Source organism: Ylistrum balloti, unplaced genomic scaffold, assembly GCF_031769215.1.
Source record: "Ylistrum balloti isolate Yb309-2 unplaced genomic scaffold, AGI_CSIRO_Ybal_v1 Utg370208, whole genome shotgun sequence".
Taxonomy (NCBI): Eukaryota; Metazoa; Mollusca; class Bivalvia; order Pectinida; family Pectinidae; genus Ylistrum; species Ylistrum balloti.
Genome location: NW_026782179.1, coordinates 2,080,326 through 2,101,908, shown reverse-complemented (window position 1 = coordinate 2,101,908; position 21,583 = coordinate 2,080,326). Strand labels below are relative to the sequence as shown.

Sequence of the window (21,583 nt, the reverse complement as noted above, 5' to 3'; positions counted from 1 at the left end):
TACGTTAAATTATGTATGTGTTGTTTGTGGAGATGGAACAGATGCTCTGTGCATGTTTGGTTTTGCCTCTGGAAATTTGATCCCTGTCAATCAATTGTAGTAATTCAATGAATCTCATTCACGGTTGCGAGTCTGTCTGATTAAACACGATCAATAAATCATTAATAAAACAATACACCGATTAATCAGATAACAATTTACGATTCTATTCGATAACCTGTTGATCGGATAGCACGAGACCTGTCACAGGTGATAGATTTACCTGAGACAACACGTAATACACCTGCAAAAGTGTATCGAATATAACTCATCTTCATGAAGGTGGACAGTGGGTTAACTAATAAGGCTTTAATCATGATCGTTTCTGAATAAACTATTTTTTTTCTCATCCTGCTTCTATTATAAAGACATCATAAATATTTTATTTACTTCAATATAGGTGAGAGTTTAGAGGGTTGTTTTCAACAAACTAGCGCTGTCAAAAACAAAATAGCAAGTTTACAGATATTTTCAAATTGTCACTTAAACATGTATGTTTGTATGTACATGTATAGACATTAGAGGATATTTGTAATCATGCACATGTCGTTTCTTTTTATGGAAAATGTATGACAAGGTATCGTTAAAAACCTAAAAAGAGTGTGTACGTACAAATTTACGTATACGTGTACCATTAGGTATACATCACTTTAAGATCATACGAGTTTCTAAGACGCGAGTTTTTTTCCTCTCAGTGACGAACTAAAACAAAATAAGATAACAGATGATGATACTAATGATGGAAAAAAACCCACAGAAATCAAATTAAAATAATTGAGATACGAATGTCGTATCAAACAGAAACTGATTTCAGAACTCTGATATATTGCATATCACTTAATTTTGACTTTTGTCTATTTTATATCGGATAAAAGTTCTTTACTGGTAATTCCCAAGTCGTCTTGGTTCTATATCTTCTGTCCACATTGTGACATCCTAATGTGATTTTCATGTGTAATAACGACGTCATCTCTGATGGCATCAAATCATCCATGTGTAAAAGTTCTCTTGGTTTCAATATCACGGCATCATTGTAGCAATAGGGACAGTGACAGCATATTGTCCAAATGACTAACTCGTCAAAACGATTGTATTGTGCCGATAAAAAAACCAAATAGTAATAATAATTCAAAACTGAATCTACATAAAACAACAAAAAGGTAGAGAATGTGAAAAAGAACATTGAAATGCGCTGTAGCACTTATAGTAGAAAGATATTATTGGATAGCACGATGTCTTGGGATGAAAATGATTAATTGATTACATTTCCGCCAGTGATACGTAAAAATAATATTTTGTGTTAGCTTTTGACCAATCGGAACATTGCTTTCTCTGTTCGGAGAGAAATGAAGCTAAGTATGAATAAATTGGCTCTGCACCATATCATTTCTATGTACATTTTTTAAACGGCTGTGTAATAACTGATTCAACTTGAGAACCAAGATAAAACGACAGAATGCTACGTATATAGCAAAATGGCTTTGTCTAGTTGTCATCAAAGAATATACATATGGTAATGTTTCCAGCATTTTCCACGCAAATTTGTTATTTTTTTTTTCATATGTATATATTTTGATTGTCATTTCACTGTTTATCCTTTAATAATGTAATTAAATATCCATACTGTCTGAAAACCATCAGATATACTTTATATAATACATATCCATCAACATTATAGGACACATGCTCTCTGCTGCCTTTCAGTTAGAATTCGGGCTGAATCTTAGTCTATTAATCTGCAAATTCCTCAATATACTAGTAAAATGATATATACTCAATTATCTTTTGAAAATTATGTTTCTCATTATTTTCAGAGAGCACGATGGCGACCTTATCAGCGGAGTCGCCAATAGATCTGGCCGAGCTCGCAAAGGCTCGGCGGACTGATGCCATGCCAAAACACTCACTCTTCGGATCCACTCTGGAGATGCACAATAAGGAAGAAATGGACCAAATACAGAAAATAGATATTTCAAAAGGAGGCAAAGAACCCCGCAGGAAAGGACGTTTCCAACTTCCCGAAGAATTCCGTTCACAGATGAGAGGTTCGTGTTCACATTTTATTCAAATTTGGTTGACTAATCAAAACTTCAATCCATTTATTTTCAACATCAGTGATAATTATTATTATTTTTTTTTCAGTCTAGGTTCAAACAACCTTCCTTAAAGATTCCGATTTTGAAACATTTTACAAAAGATGCACACTTGTGAATTGTATATGAATATGTTTGTGTATAGTAAACGATATTTATACATTTATTGATATATGCTACTCCACTACAGTATATACTAAGTACGTAATTCATAAAATCTCTTTCGGCTCTTTGGAACTCTTCTGTGGTGTTGAGGACCAAAAGGACGAGAGGGAATGTACTTTTGGATATTGATTAATTTGAAAAATATCAGACCAGTATGTAATTTGAATCTATACCTCGAATTATACATTTTTATATGTGTGTGTAACTATGACAAGTAATCTGATAACATTTTGACTTTGATATACAAAATGTATATGTACAATTACTTAACTTTTCCATCGTAGAGAGGGACCTACATCTTCCACTGCACCAGTCGAGAAATTAGTGCATATTGATAAAGGAAAAGTGTATAAAAGATAGCTCGAAACGAACGAGTTTTGTATCCCCAGTATAATGGTTGTTGTTAAAACGTTATGAAAAACATGTTTCTCAGTGTGATAGATGCGATTTTATTTCTTTTTATGATTTATAGACAAGGAATTGTCCAGAAAATAACTACAATAATAAATCGAGATAAATACGCATATTCAACAACTGCATTATTAACTATTTTGAAGTATAGTTTATGATAATTCAATGATCTATTAAGTAATTAAGTTAATTTCTTTGTTATATAACTACTTAAGCTCTGTGTAGGACTTTTATTTTAGGTTTCGAGGAATAGGTCATGTATATTGTTCTTAGTCAATACACATGTGAGAGGAAGACCAAGCTGGGAACCTTGTCCCAAGACTCTCGTTATTTCAAAACTAATCCAACATACCATATGTACATAAGTAGACCCCCCGTAGGTTTCGTTATCTACTTATGATTATTTAACAAGGTTCTTCCAGTTACTTGTTTATAGGGCTGAATCATCACATGATCCGTATTAACTGTAATAAGAGGAACTCTGTTTAGAGAGATAGGGAAAATTGATCAGAGATACTCAAAGATAAACAACGGAATGTTATGAGAGAGTTTATAAATGTGAGAGATTCCTCTGAGACATGGTTAAATAATTAATGGATTCATAAAGAAGTTAGATTATTCTGAGATATCTGGGATATCCAGAGAGATATAAGAGAATATTCTCGAGACTACCATATTAATATAAGGCTCTCCTGAGATATCCAGACAGATATAAGAGGCTATCCTGAGATATCCAGAGAGATATAAGAGGCTATCCTGAGATATCCAGAGAGATATAAGAGGCTATCCTGAGATATCCAGAGAGATATAAGAGGCTATCCTGAGATATCCAGAGAGAAATAAGAGGCTATCCTGAGATATCCAGAGAGATATAAGAGGTTATTCTGAGATTTCCAGAGAGATATAAGAGAATATTCTCGAGACTACCATATTAATATAAGGCTATCCTGAGATATCCAGAGAGATATAAGAGGTTATTCTGAGATATCCAGAGAGATATAAGAGGTTATTCTGAGATATCCAGAGAGATATAAGAGGCTATCCTGAGATATCCAGAGAGATATAAGAGGTTATTCTGAGATATCCAGAGAGATATAAGAGAATATTCTTTAGATTTCTCGAAAAATATAAGATGTTGTTCCACAAAGATATTGGCAGTCATAGACTGGTATGAAAGCCCCGATCAAGTGTTCGTCAGCTCTTCTCTGGGGTAAAATAACTATACTTTATCTGGGTGTTTCCGTAGTGATGAATAGAATGTTGAATTCGTCAATGTATTGTTTGTCATTAGTTTGATACATGTTTGTACATGTGGATCTCAAATACTATACAAGTAATGACGCCATTTATTGGTGTTATACAAAAATGTGCACTGTGCATGTCTAAGTATTGCTACCAACTGCAGATATGATATCTCACTGTCATTTCTAAGTATTGCTACCAACTGCAGATATGATATCTCACTGTCATTTCTAAGTATTGCTACCAACTGCATTTATCTCACTGTCATTTCTAAGTATTGCTACCAACTGCAGATATGATATCTCACTGTCATTTCTAAGTATTGCTACCAACTGCACTGATTTCTATATTGCTACCAACTGCAGATATGATATCTCACTGTCATTTCTAAGTATTGCTACCAACTGCAGATATGATATCTCACTGTCATTTCTAAGTATTGCTACCAACTGCAGATATGATATCTCACTGTCATTTCTAAGTATTGCTACCAACTGCAGATATGATATCTCACTGTCATTTCTAAGTATTGCTACCAACCAGACACTGTCATTTCTAAGTATTGCTACCAACTGCAGATATGATATCTCACTGTCATTTCTAAGTATTGCTACCAACTGCATGTATCTCACTGTCATTTCTAAGTATTGCTACCAACTGTATTGCTACCAACTGCAGATATGATTTCTATCTCACTGTATGATATCATGTCATCTAAGTATTGCTACCAACTGCAGATATGATATCTCACTGTCATTTCTAAGTATTGCTACCAACTGCAGATATGATATCTCACTGTCATTTCTAAGCATGATTTTTTTTATAATTTGTTCAACATAGAGGCCCATTTTAACCATAACTTATTCTCAAGTTCGGAAAAAAAAATAGAAAAAATATCATTATCGACAGAGTAAAATGTCGTTGTAAACACACGCACATAAAAAGGCATATCATCATTTGTGACATACTCTATCAAGAAAAATAGAACTGTTTGTATTTTTTTTATGAATGCGCGGTTGAGTGAGGCTGGGAATGGGGTTCATAAGTATAGAAACATGTTCAAATTGAAATTTGCAATATTATATTTTTGATGCATTTTAAAGGATAGTTACAAGTGGTATTTACACTGTAGTAGAAATATAAAGATTTTTAAATCTTATGTTACGACAAAACAACTGTTCCATGCTACTGCGAGTAACTATATTACTGTACAATGTGTATTGTCTAAACTGTATGGATGCATACGTCACAGTTCTTGTTTGTATAGGCGGTACTGACCATGACTGTTGGTATATCAAAACCAATTAAACTAATGCCACGAATCTTCCAAGCCTTATTAGCTTTTTTCATTTCTGTATATGAACTATCGCAATTCATATAACACATACGGATAAGTAAAAAGTAGACTACGTGTTTTGATGTCATTTAGCTCGTATTTAATGTGAAAGGCAGGGTACAATAACGTTAATATTTGTTTACAATTAATTTCCACAAATAATATATAAGTATGTATATTCATATGCGTCAAACTAACAATGAATGAAGGCAATTAGACCGAAACATGATCCATTGTTTAAAAGTGTGATCTTTGGTGTAGGTTTAATTAGCTTAATTCAGTCCAGGATCATTTTTTTTAATTTACATGCCTGTCTTACAAGTAACACAAATTATTTCATTTGAACAGAATACAAAGTCGTGGAAGCAACAAAGGAGGAAATAGAAAAACAGAAAGAAGAAATATTAAAGACAAAAAGGGCAATTGAAAACATGGAATTCAAAGCGTTAAATTTTGACATGGACAAAGTCAAACGTGTTCCAAGAGCAGGGTCCGGTAGGTCTGCGTTATCAATGTCGGACAGCGCAACAAAACTCGCCAAGGAAATGAATCAGATAGGATTAAACGACAGAAATAGCTACAATAGGGACAAATATGGTCAAAGAGCTCCTGTGCATCAGTACAGTCTATGCGGGGACATTTTGCGGCCCGGTATGGAGACCGTTAGGCGAGAAAAAACGGAATATCCGGCATATGTAGGTCACAGTGAACGTCACCGGAAGGCTCCGACCGGAACTCCGAGACACGCATCTGCACGTCCTGCAGCAGAACCACGTAGCATCGTGCCACTGCCACCAAATATACGTCACCAGTTCGGTAGTCGAGTCTGTGATTTTCTATTATCAGATGAAAAGAAAGTCGAAAAGACAGTCAATGAGCAGAATTTGAGGAGAGAACGATTGCTAAGACCAAGTAAGCATTTGGATATTCCCGATATGGATAAAGAGCTGAAACCAGAATACGAAATGCTCGGAAATGCCATGCGCCAAAATATCTTTCCTGGTTATACGATGAACCACAAGAAGAGCATGACAAAGTTAGCGTACGATGACAGTGTGCACCTGAGACGGTACCCTGATCCGGACCAATGGCGTTATCAAAGGGACGAGCTCAGTAAGTATTGTTGTCTTTATGTATAGCACGCATGAACTTCCACCAAAGTTGCATCTTTGTGTTTGTTTGCTGTTGCTTTATCCAAAACTATTATCATTTAACAATCCTCCTGATCATCATATAAAACATTATTTATACCACCCCATTACTCCGAACCATTGTAACAATGCAATAAGTTATATTTGCGGAAAGTGCCGAATCATAGGCTACGAAATGACATATTGTTCTGCGGACGTCTTACATTTGTAAAAAATGACGTTATCCTACGTCACCTACTTAAGAACACCGTGTTCTGATGCTATCATCAGATAGACGTCTACAGACCCTAAAACAATTAACAGACCCCTGTTGAATTATGTAATTTTATTGCTTTTCTTTGCTACAGCAGCGTATTAGTGCTTATTTACCATTCCTGTGTGATGTTAAAAACCTTTTTCAATATACACTGCAATACCATCAAGTATGAAATTATATCTTTTGCCAGTTTTTTTTTTTTTTTTTTGCCATTTCAAAGCATTCCCGTCAGTTCTATTAGGTAGGGTTTTCGTCATTTCTGGACAAAGACTAAATATAGATGGTCAAAGACTTAACATATATTAACACTAAATTTCTTGTGAATTATTCTCCGCTGGTTCACCAATTATATTTTCCTTAATGAATATTCAAAATGATATATTAATTTGGTCTGACAATCATTACACTTATCCGTATTAAAACCATATGCTCAATGTAATATGTAGTTTAGTTGAAAATAACAATAACTGAAGTGAATTTGACTGAACTGAAATGAATAGCTACCGGAAGTAATGTTCAGACTGAATGCTGTCATCGTAAAATAGGAGTTATTGTAGAGATGCTGTTTAGTGGTTGAATATGATAATCCAATTTTGGTTAAATACTGGATTGACGATTATAAAATTACTAACTAAAAACACTCATCACGTTTTCCTTTTCCCTAGATATCATGTAGTCATGCCCTTTGAATGTTTGAGATTTCTCATCATTACATTTAAATACTTGCGTTTTTGTGCAAAATCTTTCCTTGAGACGCATTCATACAAAAATATAAATATTGGCAGAAATTTGGAACTATTTCTTTATTTTACAAAAGAAACTTACCAAGTTTTTAATGAGAAATCTCAAATTTTCTAGTCACTTATTCATTCTGTTTGCTTGTTTTACTACTGCTAATATTATCATCTACAAGTTCCTTTCACTTCTCCTCTGTTTTAGGTACTTGGGCAGAACATAACGTTCTTCAAACGAGGATGAAAAAGGCTTGGGAAGCCTACTTTTTGGAGACACTTGCTAAGAAACAGCAGAAAACAGCTTAGATTTATATCATAACCTTACGAATACAAAGACCTTTGTATGAAATGCATGTTTCAATTCAGTCTTATAAAGTATATAAAAAGAATGTGTTTGTTTACATTTATTGAATTATTTTTGTGTTGCACCTAATTTTCTTCATGGCACATGCAGGACTACTTTGGTACTACTTTTCCTACATACTAGGTACATGGGCGGAGCGAAATATTCTGTATGAGCGGATGCGGAAATCGTTTCGGGAGTTCTTAAGTTCTATGCCTAAAGCGGAGAGAAACTGGGAAAAGGGGTCCACCTCAAAGCCAAAACCTAAAAATGATCCACCGCCATCAAAACCTAAGCCAAAACCGAAGAAACCACCCACAAAGACTAAGCCAGATGAACCTGCGTTGGAGGAAATAGTTTTCAAAACGCCCCCAATCACTCCGCCACCACCTCAACCGGAAAAAGTGACCCTGGCGCCAAAAAATGAACGAGACAATGAATTCTGGGACTTTTATGATAAAAAGTGAGTTTTAGCAAACCTTAAAGTTTGAAATAAAATGGATTCAAAACAAACATTTTCCCTACTGAAAAGGATAACAATGGTGCTTGTTTCTGGAATGAGTTGTGATTAAACAACCACAAGACATTTTCATTGTTAAGGAAATGTGTGTCCTTTTTCAATATATGGATGTATATATATACATATATATGTGCAATCATTTTATACCTTCAATGGTTTGCCAATTGAAACAGTTTATCCTTATCGTTTCAACAAAAAATCAACTGAATTCAGTATTATTGCATTCATGAGCGTGTTATTGCACGAACTGTTGTCAGTAGTTACAATAAGATTTCTATTTTCTCACAATTAGTAATTCACTTGAAATCAGTAAAGGCTAAACTAGAAAGATGTTATATGGGGACTCCAATCACGGTATGATTACATGTAATCATGGGTACGTATTTAATACATGTAGGCCCTATGTGTTTATAGGTAACTTGGTAATGTGTTACATTCTGTCACATGCGCTGGTGAACTAGTAAGTGATTTTTAAGTAAATTTAGTAAATGATACAAAGCTCTAACGATTGTTTATACACATGTTTAGTATATATCTTCGTATTGCAAAATCGAAATGGTATACTATTATAGCAAATAACTTCAGAAAAAGGTATAGGAAAGAAATATCTTTTTTTCCAATCGTATGTTTCTGTGGTACATGGTATGTATGGTTGAGGTGAAACATATCTTTTGTTTATTATAATACCATTGTCCCATTGTTTTACCTTTCTTGTTCAATGTGTTCTGTGGAGTTTGTGTGTCTTACTATATTTTTGAATATTATTATCAAGTATTTGATATTTTAACGTTTTTACTAGTCCCAAGACATTTTAAACTATCTGTGATACTTGTATTTTGTGATACTACCTACAAATGTAGCATTATTGATGACCCAAATTACAGCTGGCCACATGTGTCAGGTTATTTTTCCATTTGCAATTAAAATTATACCTCTATATATTGTGAAAAAGCAACCAGACATTATTAGCCAAATTTGAACATCAAAATCCAAACTTCACATTTCTGTAACGAATACAGGAACTTAAACCGAAGATAAAAGCTACGATATATCGTGTAAAACAAATGATCATAAAGTAATTTATAACTTTTCAAAGGTAGACATTGTAATCTAAATTCAAAGCTTTCGAAATTAACTTATACATGTATTCAAGAATTCCATACTTTGATGTTTTATTCTCTATGAAGGTCAAAGAAATGCGGCTTTCTCAAACAATTGCTTTTTCCCAATCCCTTATATACCATCTATATATTTCTATACTGTTCGATTTGGACAAGAAGGGAATAAAGTATATAATACCCTTGAACACTGCTTTATATGTGTTTTATATTCATGTAGAAACCTGATTTAGATGTATAAAGTTGGTGTGTTGCATAACTTTAAACACACTATGGTCTTTTTATACTATACAATCTACCTCCGAAGGATTCTATTTTACGACTAACGGAAATCAAATGAAATCGCAAGAATAGGTGTAAAACAAACAAAGTACAAAAGTGTTTTGGAATGATGACTGACGAGGCTTGTGATCTGGTAACACCATATAATGATTACTCTTCATCCTATGACGTATATTTATTAGTTAATTACACATCATAACGTCAAATATGTTGCAATGACTGCAACCATTTACAGCCTGTGCATTCTAGGAATTTGTCTCACGTCACAAAAGTAATACTTAATGCAAGTGACACCGATTCAACAAATTACTGGCCAATATTGTGATGGTTCTCATCCAATGGAAAAGTGAACAGCTCGGTTATCTATCAATCTACAATTTGTAATAAAAGAAATATAACAACTCTCTTTTCCGAACAGTTTATTGGCGTATTAAGGCGTGATTTAGTAACATTTGTTTTCGATTTTTCATTTTTGTCTGCCCATGGTTGGTGGATTCAGATCAGTTGAAAGCAGTTTGAACACTGACAGGAGTAAATAATGATTTTAAGAATTAAGTATGTGTAGGTATGAATTTTAGTGAACTACCACACGACTCTAACGTTACAAACAGGAGGTAGTTTATTACCAGGCAATGAATGACAGGCTTACAATGCTTAACGTATGAAGAGACAACTCTAGACAGGGATTGTCAAGGTTCGAAAACAATTCCGGACGTTTAAACAATACATACAAATAAACAATTGCAAACAGTGCAACAATTTGTCAACTTCACAACCCTGAAGCTGTTAAATTTGTCATTAACAAAAAATGAAATAAACTCAATTAAAAATAATATTACATTTGCATAAAACAAAAAAATCGCATTGTTAAAAAGTTACAATATTATAATTATAATTAAGACGATGCCCTCAAAATCTTGTTATCATATCGATTACATTTCAAAGAACGTTTGGCAATAAGACAGAAAAAAGAACTCTGTGGTTCACTTCAAAACCTCACTGATGACATCACTATCAAAATCAAAACATGTCTACGATGAATAATATTATTTGGTAATCAAATCATGTCGTTTTAGTTATGTATATATCTGTGTAACATTTATTTTGTCCATTCTGAAAACTATATAATAGCAGGAAGGCCAATCTGCACCCAGTCCTGTGTGAAAGGCCACAGAGGTGACTGGATTGACAGTGAGGTAAGAAACGCCGGAACTTGCTTTGTACTTCCCACTTGTCTTCATTGAATTACATACCGTGTTTGTCAATATACCCATCATATGATGAGTGAATCGAGAGACGAGGCTAGTTAGTATCTGTAATCTGCATATATTTAGCATAATTTCATACACTGCAATTTCTTATAAAACAAAGTCATCAGAACTTAGGAAATATAATCGATACGTAATACAGATATTGTAAAGATAAGTTGATCTAGCTGACGCCAAACTAATTTTGTTCAGGAATGGAATTTCTTTAAGTGGAAAATTTCCTGAATAAACACAATCTGTTCAAACCGGCTACAAAGAGATCATGAGAGATACATCAAGAGCATACATTAACAGCATTATGATATCCAGACTCCTATACAGCCAGTTTTGAAAATTTGCACGGGACATTTCATTCTTTAACCTCTGTGTTTTGATTATAGAGATAACAATGATGACATAAATACAATAATTTTCATCCACAGCTAAAATAAATAACACATATCATATATCATAATATCACTAAAAATAAGCTACCTTGATTGTTTTACAATTATGCCAGTCAACATCAATTTTGGCACAACAAAACGTTTGGATGATTCCAAAGCTAGTACCTCATATTAGAAAAATAGAAACGGAGACCGTTGTCAACGTACTATCTCAGAAAACTACAATAAAACTAACTAAACCGAACACATTATCGGAATAAAGATGTCCAGTTACGTTTATCTGAGGAATGTATACAACGTCAGGAAATAACGGTTTCGTAGCATTTCCAAAAGATTCGGCACGGAGTTACTATACTTACAATACATATACTAGTACAATGTCCCTGTGGCCTGGCTTCACATTAGACAATATACTACAGCAAGAATTAGGGGTACCGACTACATCGAATGAACAGTGATCCGTATGTGTATTCCGAACAGTATTCAACCAAGAAAATGTTGTAGTGAGATATTATTCAATTGTCATGGTTTCATTAGGTCAATATATATCAGCTAGAGTTGAAAGACATTGCGTTGAATTATAGAAGCGCCTCAAGAACCTTAACGGTCACATGAATTCCATAAACGTTACCATTTTATCCCCATTTACATAAGTCATAGAAATAAGTTTGTTGAAAAGTAGCATGAATTACACGGTGTCATGTAAAGTATAAAGTAAAATCAATGTTAGTATGCATAACATAAACAGCCGTCCCATATTAATTTTTTTTTTTGATTCTACCATATAAATTTGAACCAGACCCCTGTTTATGGGGTCCATCAAATAAAAATGTTCAAATTTTGCCATGGAAGGTTTCTGCAAAAAAACATCAAATTTGGCTCATGGTTTTTTAGGAAGCAAAATCGTCACAAACAATGCACGACGACAGACACAAGGCGATTGCAACATGTAAATCAAGACGTTTTCCTAACAAAAATACGTCATTTAATATACTTTGTAGTCTAAAAGGAAAAAGACTTCTTTAATTACATGATTAAAAGTAACTTTGAACTGATAATGGGTTATATTGTACAAGTGTCATGACCTCAACTTATCTGTATATATTAGTGATTTCAGCGCTCTGTAAAATAATTTTGTAAATCAATCTTCATTCAGGTTTAAAACTCAAGGAAACAACATATTAAAACAGTCTTTATGCCTGTCGAATCATTTCCTAGAAATTGTAAGTCTTAGCATTTATCAAACAAAGAAACTAATAAAGCAATACATAAAGCACCCGTCATTGCTGATCAGTAATACAATATTACAAAAAGAAAATTGCTTTCTAGATCTATTTACCAGTAATTATATGGTTGACTGTGACGATAACCATACATACTGTTGCCCATATATATGCAAACCAAATCCACGCTCCATGTTTGAAAGGTGAAGTGTAAGGGTTCTTCATGTTTGGGACTATACTCTTCATTTTTTTTCTGGCAAAGTATACTAGCGCCGCTGGTATAACATACTGAATTCCGGCGCCTGCGTATGACCCTGTGACGCCTACAAGGAACTCCACTTGACTTGTACAAAATGCTATTATGAATGGTGGTATTATGGCCCCTAATGGAAAGACAATTCTGTCAACAACCCAGGGATATGGATTGGCGTCTCCTTTATAAAACATCGTTTTGAGATTATTTCTCAGTGTGATGGAAATAATCGGAAAATTTGTGCTAAGAGTAAAAACTGGAAACAGAGCTAGAAAATACTGAATCACTTGAACGTTTGTAACTGGTTCGGAAGAGTCACATGGGTCTGGGAGAAAATTCAATGTGTATAAATCGTTGAGCTTGTTGAAAGAAAATATTCCTGTGAAAGAAATTAAAGCATAAAACCCTAGGATCAGAAGAAAATCTATTCCAATAAGTCTAAATAATCCTTTCTTGTTATTTATTGGAGTGACCAGACTCGGTAGTGAATGATGACACATGAAGGAGTAAACACAAACGCCGAAAAGATTCGGTATTCCAGAGAAATCTGCCGCCTTTGGATGACCTTGACCTTGACCTTTGCTCAATCGTATCACAGCAAGGACGACCATGGTACCAAATGCTGAAAAAAATGAGGCTATCAATTTGATAACGTACAAATTACATACACTCTAAAATAAGGTATTTGACGAATGTCATAATTAAAAAAAGAAATGGATTGAAAATAAACTGAAAAAAAAAAGTTTTTAGCTGTAACAAGAGATCTTACCAAGCCATCGCATCAAAGTAGTGAAGAGTTGGAGATACTTGGTCTTTTGCACATTGAAGAAAACAAAGGGACCTCCGGTCACAAAGAAAATCGCCTGAAAACAACCATGCCATGATACCCGATCAAACATATATAGATATAGTATCGGATTACTGAAAATACCAAATATTTCCAATTACCAACTTAATTTTAATAATTTTTGTCAAGTTTCAATTTGGTTAAATTGTACGTTATTTATTGGGTAAAGATAAAAATATAAAACCATTGACCTTACCAGACATATCCTGTAAGCCTGTCCTCTGCTTATATCTCTACCATCCCAACACGTGTCACTATCGGTCAGTTTTAGGGAATTGTTACATGCCTCTGTTGCGTTTGGGAGCTTATAGGTACTATAAAATAAAGATTCAGAATAGAGAATTTAACAACTACGTATATGTTGATGTAACATGGCACCAAGACATGACGTTTATCCGTGAAATTGAGTGGTAATCAACAATCCAAGACAATCAAAGTACTTTTCACCAACATGCTGAAAGACGATCTCAAATGGTTTCAAGCCAAGGATTCAGTAGGGACAACCTCTATGAGAGTTGATGAATTATGTCCACGTACAGAATATATTCTTGGCAAAATTGTTACAAAAACTTTGGGCACTAAGAATTCAACCTGGTACCAACCATGACCAATACTTACCATATAACATCCCTGAGTGAAACTGGTACCGCCGCAGCGTAAATGGCGAGATCCCCGTACAAGTAGAGAGCCATACACAGATAGAATGCCAATAAGCCCCCTGCGATATAAAATAGTTCTGAACTAGATATATCATTGATACGTCAAGTGTGTCATGGTCACTAATATAAAGAGTTTTCATTATAGAATATCTCCGTATAGCCAAGGTTATATAACGACCAGTGTCTAGAGAGGCACAACAGAAGACGAAAAGGTGGGAGAAAGAAATAACAGATTGGAAATTAAAACAATATCGGCAACTTCTCATAATGAGATGATAATGGACTCAATAATACATTATTCATAACATTTTCCGTAAATATCGTATCTTTGACCTCGGGATCGGGACGGATATTCAGCTAATCTGATTTTTTTACTGACGTTCAATCTACTTTTATTTATGTAATATACTTATATTTATGTAATCTACTTTTATTTATGTATCAGTCTGAAATAGACTCCACACCGGTATGAGAAAAAAAGTCGAAAGAACGCTCAATCAGCTTGAAAGAAGGGACAATACAAAGCTCAGTACACATGAAGTATGTTGGCCTATAGTGTTTAACACTTGCCGATGCCTGTGACAGACAAGTAAGCGAGCAGTCAAGACGTTAATAATATTCTGAAGTCGTAACCTTGTTAATATATATATGATGGAAGTGTTTTTACCTTTATGGGAAGGATAGTTGGAATGTTTAAAGTTTCGATGCCGAATGTAATTGTAAAACAGATAATCATTTGATAAGCTTTTTCCCGATTATCTAAGATTTATCATATTTTTGGAATTTCTTGAATTTCCAAATCACGCTGTATGTTATGAATATAATCTCCCTACTCTAACAAAATGTTGCATTTTTCTGTGAAAAGAACCAAATTATTATTGAGTATATCATCTTTAAAAGACTAAACAATTTAGTCTCTAAAATGGGCCACTTGATAAACTAGCTTCCTAACTTTCAACCTATGGTGTTCCCATGAGGCAGTTGATACGCTATTCGTGGGGGCTTGTAACCAATATTACGATTTTCCTGTAAGACAGAGAAACCCTAAACACAGGATTTCGAGAGATGCATGTTGATGAAGATTAATGGAAAGTTTTACGGTTCGATAATGATCTCATCGAGTAATATCCTGTTTCTTTGTGCGACATGAAGCTGCGTGCGTTTGATGTAAGTTTGTCTATAGATCCTATTGTTCTATACATTGTTATAATTTGGAAAGGTGACATCACTTACTTGGATTGACCAAAATTAACATGGCTGTATTTTCTTTTTCTTTCACTGATATTTCATCATAGTGCAATAAAATTTGTGTTTCAATTACGGTTTCGTTACCGTGCCGGTACTTTCTATGTTTTTTCTATAATTCTACGATAAGAAGTTATTTTAGGACCCACATGCCGTTTAAGAGATAAATTCAACAACAGTATACAAAAAAAAAGTTATAAAAACACTGAAATAACCACCTTAATAATTATGAAATAAATAAATTGAAATTAAATATTCTTTGAAGACTGGTTTATCATGAACGCCAGAGCTGAGCTCTAATAAGCAAAAATTAATGAAGTTTAATGATTCAATACGCAATTTACTGCAATACAATGAGATATATGCAGTCCGCTTTGGAAGCAAAACAAGAAATATATACACTGTACTTTCAAACCATATCTAACTCCATTTTGATAACATTGACGTCGACGAAATGAATCACTGATAGTTCTGTCCTATTGCAATTTACACGTCTTACGTCAATCAGCAGCGGAATGAATAGAATTTCACTATACATGTGCTGATATGTAGACGACTGAAGATAACTGTGGCACTTTACTTGTAGTCTTGCAAGCCATAATTCTACGTTTTGGTAGAGGATGCTGGTTTGTTTAAAATAAAATCCCACGTCTGACATCCTAACCCATGCTGATATTTTTTGTCCTAAATTTAAATAGAACCGGTTGCCTGCTGATTTTGTTTAGTTATTCTAAGCTTGTTTTTTCTAAGCTTCTCAGTATCAGCTTTGGGTTAGAAAGTAATTTCAAACACAAAAGAAACTCATAAAGCATATTACTAACATATTACAAAATCTTGCGATGAATGGGGACGCATTTAAAATATCCAACAAGTGAACAAAGATAGATTGATTTGATAAACATGCATATGAAAGCCACAATATCGGTCACAAATTTCAAAAGTTTCGTGGCGAAATTAACTTACAGTGTAATACAGTATATTAACCTCCAACCGATACAAACACAGTAGAAAAATAATTTCTGATTGTAACCTGTGTTTGATTATATAATATCATACTCACACTTGTTGAAAAACATGTTGGCCATCTGACCCTGAAAAAGAAATTGAAATAATAATAAGTTTACAACGATTTTAAATATTGTACAAAAGACACACAAGTGAAAAGCATAATTTTAGAGTGAGATACAGCAAAGCCAAAAAATTAATTAAACTGCATCAACATATTTGACTAATTCATAACGGACATGACAGATGTCATGACTTTGTTAAATATTTACCAGTTCTGTCCTCTCTGTCATTTCACATGCATTCGTGCCATGGTCTAACGAACCTGCAAAATAAAATCTAAAGTTTTACTTTTTTATTGTGTGTTTATCATCAAAACGCAAAACAACCAAATTTCTTAACTTGAAACAATAGATATTTTTCGCTACGTAAGACCTTATCGTTTTTTACCAACTATGTTATGACCTGTTCAACTAATATTTCAACATCATTATGTGTTTTTCCAAATTCTATACTACATACAAAAACATTATGCCAAACATTTTTTGTGTCGCAACTTATTTTCCCAAAATAAACAATAATACATTTCAACATCCTGATTTGATCCAAACCTTATCTACCTGGGTTTTACCTTATACCTGGGTTTCAACACTGCTAACAAAGACATGGTTCTTTGGAGGTCTGTACAGCTGGCAAACGGGTATACTTTACAATCATATTATCTTACCATTTTCACAATCTGGTAGTAATGCACTGGACTCGTCCACATCGTCTATGTAATCAATTTCCGGTTTGTTCACGGGTGGCTTACAAAACAAAATTTTTTTTTATAATATCCCTTAAACACTATAATATTGCATACAATAAATTACTATGTTTTTCATTTTAATATTTCTTTATAAGAAATTACATGACTGAGGGGCGCTGCTTCCTCGACGCAGGAAATGAATGGAAAAAAAATCAGGTATAGGAAATCAGAAATGAACTTCTTAATCATTTTTGGATTTTGACTCTTACCACGTGCGACTGGCCTTCATCTTGTCTGAGTTTTGCATTAGCCCAACCCATTGTTTCAGTCACAAAAGACACAGTCATGTTGCTGCAACACAAATACATACCGGTAATATTATGTATATATAAAGACATTATTTGCTGGTATATAGGATGAACGCCTTTTGAAAGAAAAAACCTTGTAAATTGTTCCCCTTACTACCAGTTCACCATTTTGTTTGTCAGGTTAATAAGGAAGCTATCTAAACTTAAAAGGTAGTTTATCTGGTCTATGTTTATCTAAATAAGGCACAATATATTGAGTGTCAAGCTCAGTTTTGAAAATTACGTGATTACGATGGCATGAATTTAAAAAGTTAAACAAAAGAAAAATATTTCAATTTACACTTAAAATGTTCTAAATAAAGACAGGAATCGATTTCAAGCTGTGCTACTTACCTGACCAATGCCAGTGCGACGACAATGACCAAACTTAGAAGCCATCCAGCAGAGGCGAAAGCGCTAGGCATGGTCAGGGCTCCAGTGCCAACGATCAGGTTGAAAATGTAGATCAGACCAACCTGTAAACAAAGCATTATATTCGGTAAACAGTGCAATTCTTTTAGTTTTTATTCAAATTAAACCAGAAAGATACTGTAGAATCATTCAGTATGGTTCAATTAATACTTACAAGCTGTGTCGTTTTAAGTTTTAATGTAATTTCACATATTTATCAAAGTGATATCACCACGTGGATTAGCGATATCACCGCAGTAATGAATAGGCGATACCGCCTAACCCGTTTAGTGATATCACGAAGTGTGATAGAAAATTCCATTGCGGGAACTACGGGCTACCACATGGTTAAAAATACGTGTAATTACGAGCAAAATCGTCAATTCATTCCTCTTCATTCCATAGTGTAAATTAAGTGGGTTAACTACACATTCATGTTACATGTATGATTCTGTACTAATAACTGGGAATTATACTTGACAACACCATTTTAAGAGAAGTTAAATGACTTTTTTTGTTGGTCATATATGTGTATATCTAGACCAGTGTGTATGTATTCACCGTACATGTATTACCGCGGACTTGGGTATAGAGGTCCGTGATATTACTGCAGTACAATTGGTCTGGGGTTTGTTTTACAGCAATATGACAAAAGGGCCTTCTTACAGTTAAGTTTGGTTGAAAATTGTTAGTAAAAAGAGTCTTACCAATAGTTCCTTGTTTACTTACTCAAACCAGGGACGTATATACGTCCCTGCTTAAACGATTATGTCAACACCGCCAAATCACAAGACCCTAACCGTCTGTGGTAAAAGTAAATGATACGCTTACTCACCAGCCTTGAGTAGCCAGCACCTGTCTCTGTGATTCCTCCAGCCATCACGCTACTCGCACGCTGCTCATGTGTCCAAAAAACGTTACTAAATCGTGATCAGTAGTGTCAGTACATTCTGTTTACGAATAACTTTTGTTTCCGGTTTTTAGTCACATGATTTTAAAAATGACAAGTTACTTCCCTTGTTTCCAAGTGTGCAGGAAGTCTTGCTCAAGTCCGAATTTAAAAATCGGTGCGAAAGGTATCAGATACACAAATATATAAGAAGTTTGCTTCATGTGTTATGAGAAAATAATACAAATAACATTTACGCCATGATACATTAAAACTACTACCTTGGACCTAAACAATAGTTGTATCACTTAGTGAATTACTCCGCTATCATAAAATATCACTGAGCGGGTGGCGGTGTGGCATTTTCCTTTGTGACCGTTTTGAGATGTGACCTGGCGGCACTATGTATTAAATGGATTAGATATACTTATATCCTTCAATTTATTGATTTTAAAAGCAACAGAATGGATCGCATATCGAAGATCGAATATGTATGAAAGAAAATCTTAGACACGTACATCAATAGTAAATAGACGTGCATTTATAAGAGAAAGGTTAGATGAATTGTCATTTTCTTTTTTTTTCAAAAAAAATATACATCTTTCTAAAGTCAGTTATCTCATTAACAGATTTACAACGTTAACCGAGAATGTGAAATCTATAATAAAAAATCTCCAACTGCATAGTGTGTCAACCTCCTCAAATAATTAATTCCGTTGGGTATGTTCTTTTTATCACTGATGTATAATCCCACAAAAATTGTAGCATTAATAACAAAAATATTACTAGATCTCTCCTGTTGTAGTGTGTGACTTCTGTAACTAATAGGTTCATTACATTGTGGAGTGTGATCTCTTCAACGAACAAATACCTCCTATTCTATATCAAATAGACCAATCCTGTTGAAGTGTGTAATCTCTATAATAAATAGATCCCTCCCGATTTAGAGTGTGACTTTTATAACAACAGATCCCTCCAGTTGTCAAGTGTAATCAACATAACCAAATCTCTCCTCTCCCTTTGGAGGGTGACCTCTATAACCTATAATCTCCTTCCGTTGAAGAGGGTGATCCAAATAACAAGTAGATCCCTCTGTAAAGTGTAACCACTATAATAAATATAACCCTTACGTTATGGAGTGTGACCTCTATAACAAATTGAGTCCTCCCATTGTAAAATGTGACCTCTATAAGAAATAGATCCCTCAAGTTATAAAGTGTGACCTCTATGAGAAATAGATCCCACAAGTTGTAAAGTGTGACCTCTATAAGAAATAGATCCCTCAAGTTGTAAAGTGTGACCTCTATGAGAAATAGATCCCTCAAGTTGTAAAGTGTGACCTCTATGAGAAATAGATCCCTCAAGTTGTAAAGTGTGACCTCTGTAAGAAATAGATCCCTCAAGTTGTAATGTGTGACCTGTATAACAAATACTCTCCCCCGTTGTGGAGAGTGACACCAATAACAAATAGATCCCGCCATCTATAGAGTGTGACCTCTACAAGAAACAGATTGTTCTCGTTATAGAGTGTGACCTCTTAAACAAATATATCCTTATCTTTGTTGAGTGTGACCTCTATAACAAAAATGATCCTTCGCGTTATGGAGTGTGACTTCTATTACAATGCACTAATCAAGTTTGAATAGTGTGACCTCGATAACATATAGATCCCTCCGGTCATAGTGTCTGACCTCTGTAAGAAGTTGATTCCTCCCAGTGTAGAGTGTTACCTCTGTTATAAATAGATCCATCCCATTCTAGTGCGTGAGTTCTGTAAGAAATTGATCCCTGCCGTTGTAGTGTGTGACCTCTATAACAAAAAGAACCCTCCCTTGTACTGTGTGACCTCTATACCAAAAAGAACCCTCCATTGTAGTGTGTGACCTCTATAAGAAAAAGATCCCTCCCTTGTAGTGTGTGACCTCTATAACAAAAAGATCCCTCCCTTGTAGTGTGTGACCTCTATAAGAAAAAGATCCCTCCCTTGTAGTGTGTGACCTCTATAACAAATAGATCCCTCCCTTGTAGTGTGTTACCTCTATAACAAATAGATCCCTCCCTTGTAGTGTGTTACCTCTATAACAAATAGATCCCTCCCATTCTATTGCGTGACTTCTGTAAGAGATTTATTCCTCTCGATGTAGAGTGTGACATCTAAAATAAACAGATCCCACCCGTTGTGAGTGTGATTATATCTATACATTAATTATACACTGTACTCGTCAGAGGGTTAAATAAGAAGTGGATTGATTTTAAAGTCTTTAAGTACATATATATCAAAACAATTGATGAATTGATACAGCGTAGAAACGTTAACAATGATATATTTAAACATTTTACTGCCTTGTTTAGTATTGATGGTCGTTATGACTGACAGAATTTGGTTAGAAATAATCTTATTGTTGGAGTATGTACTTAGTCGAGCCTTCTATATTTTATCGCTAATGGAATTACATAAAACAAATACAAAGCTTACTATGTAGTGTACAGAAATAAGAATGAACATCACGTTGAAATATATTTATCTCGATGTCTGAATCAGATGTAATCAGACTCAATAATTTGTGTCTGCCGATATTTTCAGACAGGCAACAACAAAATGTCGTTTCGTG

The 21,583-nt window shown here is 34.3% G+C and overlaps 2 protein-coding genes across 2 annotated transcripts; one reads left to right on the top strand and one right to left on the bottom strand.

Annotated features, from left to right (window-relative positions):
• The first annotated feature begins 1,861 nt into the window (after positions 1-1,861).
• Positions 1,862-8,237, top strand: LOC132551671 (uncharacterized). The gene is made up of 3 exons (XM_060215851.1): positions 1,862-2,084; positions 5,635-6,399; positions 7,915-8,237. Exons 1-3 carry the CDS (start codon positions 1,862-1,864, stop codon positions 8,235-8,237), a joined length of 1,311 nt encoding a protein of 436 aa, XP_060071834.1.
• A 1,870-nt stretch (positions 8,238-10,107) lies between these two features.
• Positions 10,108-18,980, bottom strand: LOC132551611 (transmembrane protein 104-like). The gene is made up of 10 exons (XM_060215786.1): positions 18,918-18,980; positions 18,026-18,147; positions 17,594-17,675; positions 17,304-17,382; positions 16,849-16,901; positions 16,632-16,662; positions 14,286-14,385; positions 13,864-13,981; positions 13,590-13,683; positions 10,108-13,442 (listed from the first exon to the last, which is right to left on the bottom strand). Exons 1-10 carry the CDS (start codon positions 18,960-18,962, stop codon positions 12,676-12,678), a joined length of 1,491 nt encoding a protein of 496 aa, XP_060071769.1. The 5' UTR covers positions 18,963-18,980; the 3' UTR covers positions 10,108-12,675.
• Positions 18,981-21,583: the final 2,603 nt, after the last annotated feature.

Excerpts from the sequence above, each read along its gene's own strand:
- LOC132551671 (XM_060215851.1), top strand. The coding sequence starts at position 1,862 with ATGGCGACCTTATCAGCGGAGTCGCCAATAGATCTGGCCGAGCTCGCA. Across the intron at positions 2,085-5,634 it reads ATTCCGTTCACAGATGAGAG|AATACAAAGTCGTGGAAGCA; the intron begins GTTCGTGTTCAC and ends TCATTTGAACAG. Across the intron at positions 6,400-7,914 it reads TTATCAAAGGGACGAGCTCA|GTACATGGGCGGAGCGAAAT; the intron begins GTAAGTATTGTT and ends CCTACATACTAG.
- LOC132551611 (XM_060215786.1), bottom strand. The coding sequence starts at position 18,962 with ATGGCTGGAGGAATCACAGAGACAGGTGCTGGCTACTCAAGGCTG. Across the intron at positions 17,676-18,025 it reads GTCGCACTGGCATTGGTCAG|CAACATGACTGTGTCTTTTG; the intron begins GTAAGTAGCACA and ends TTTGTGTTGCAG. Across the intron at positions 13,684-13,863 it reads AGGCTTACAGGATATGTCTG|GCGATTTTCTTTGTGACCGG; the intron begins GTAAGGTCAATG and ends GGTTGTTTTCAG.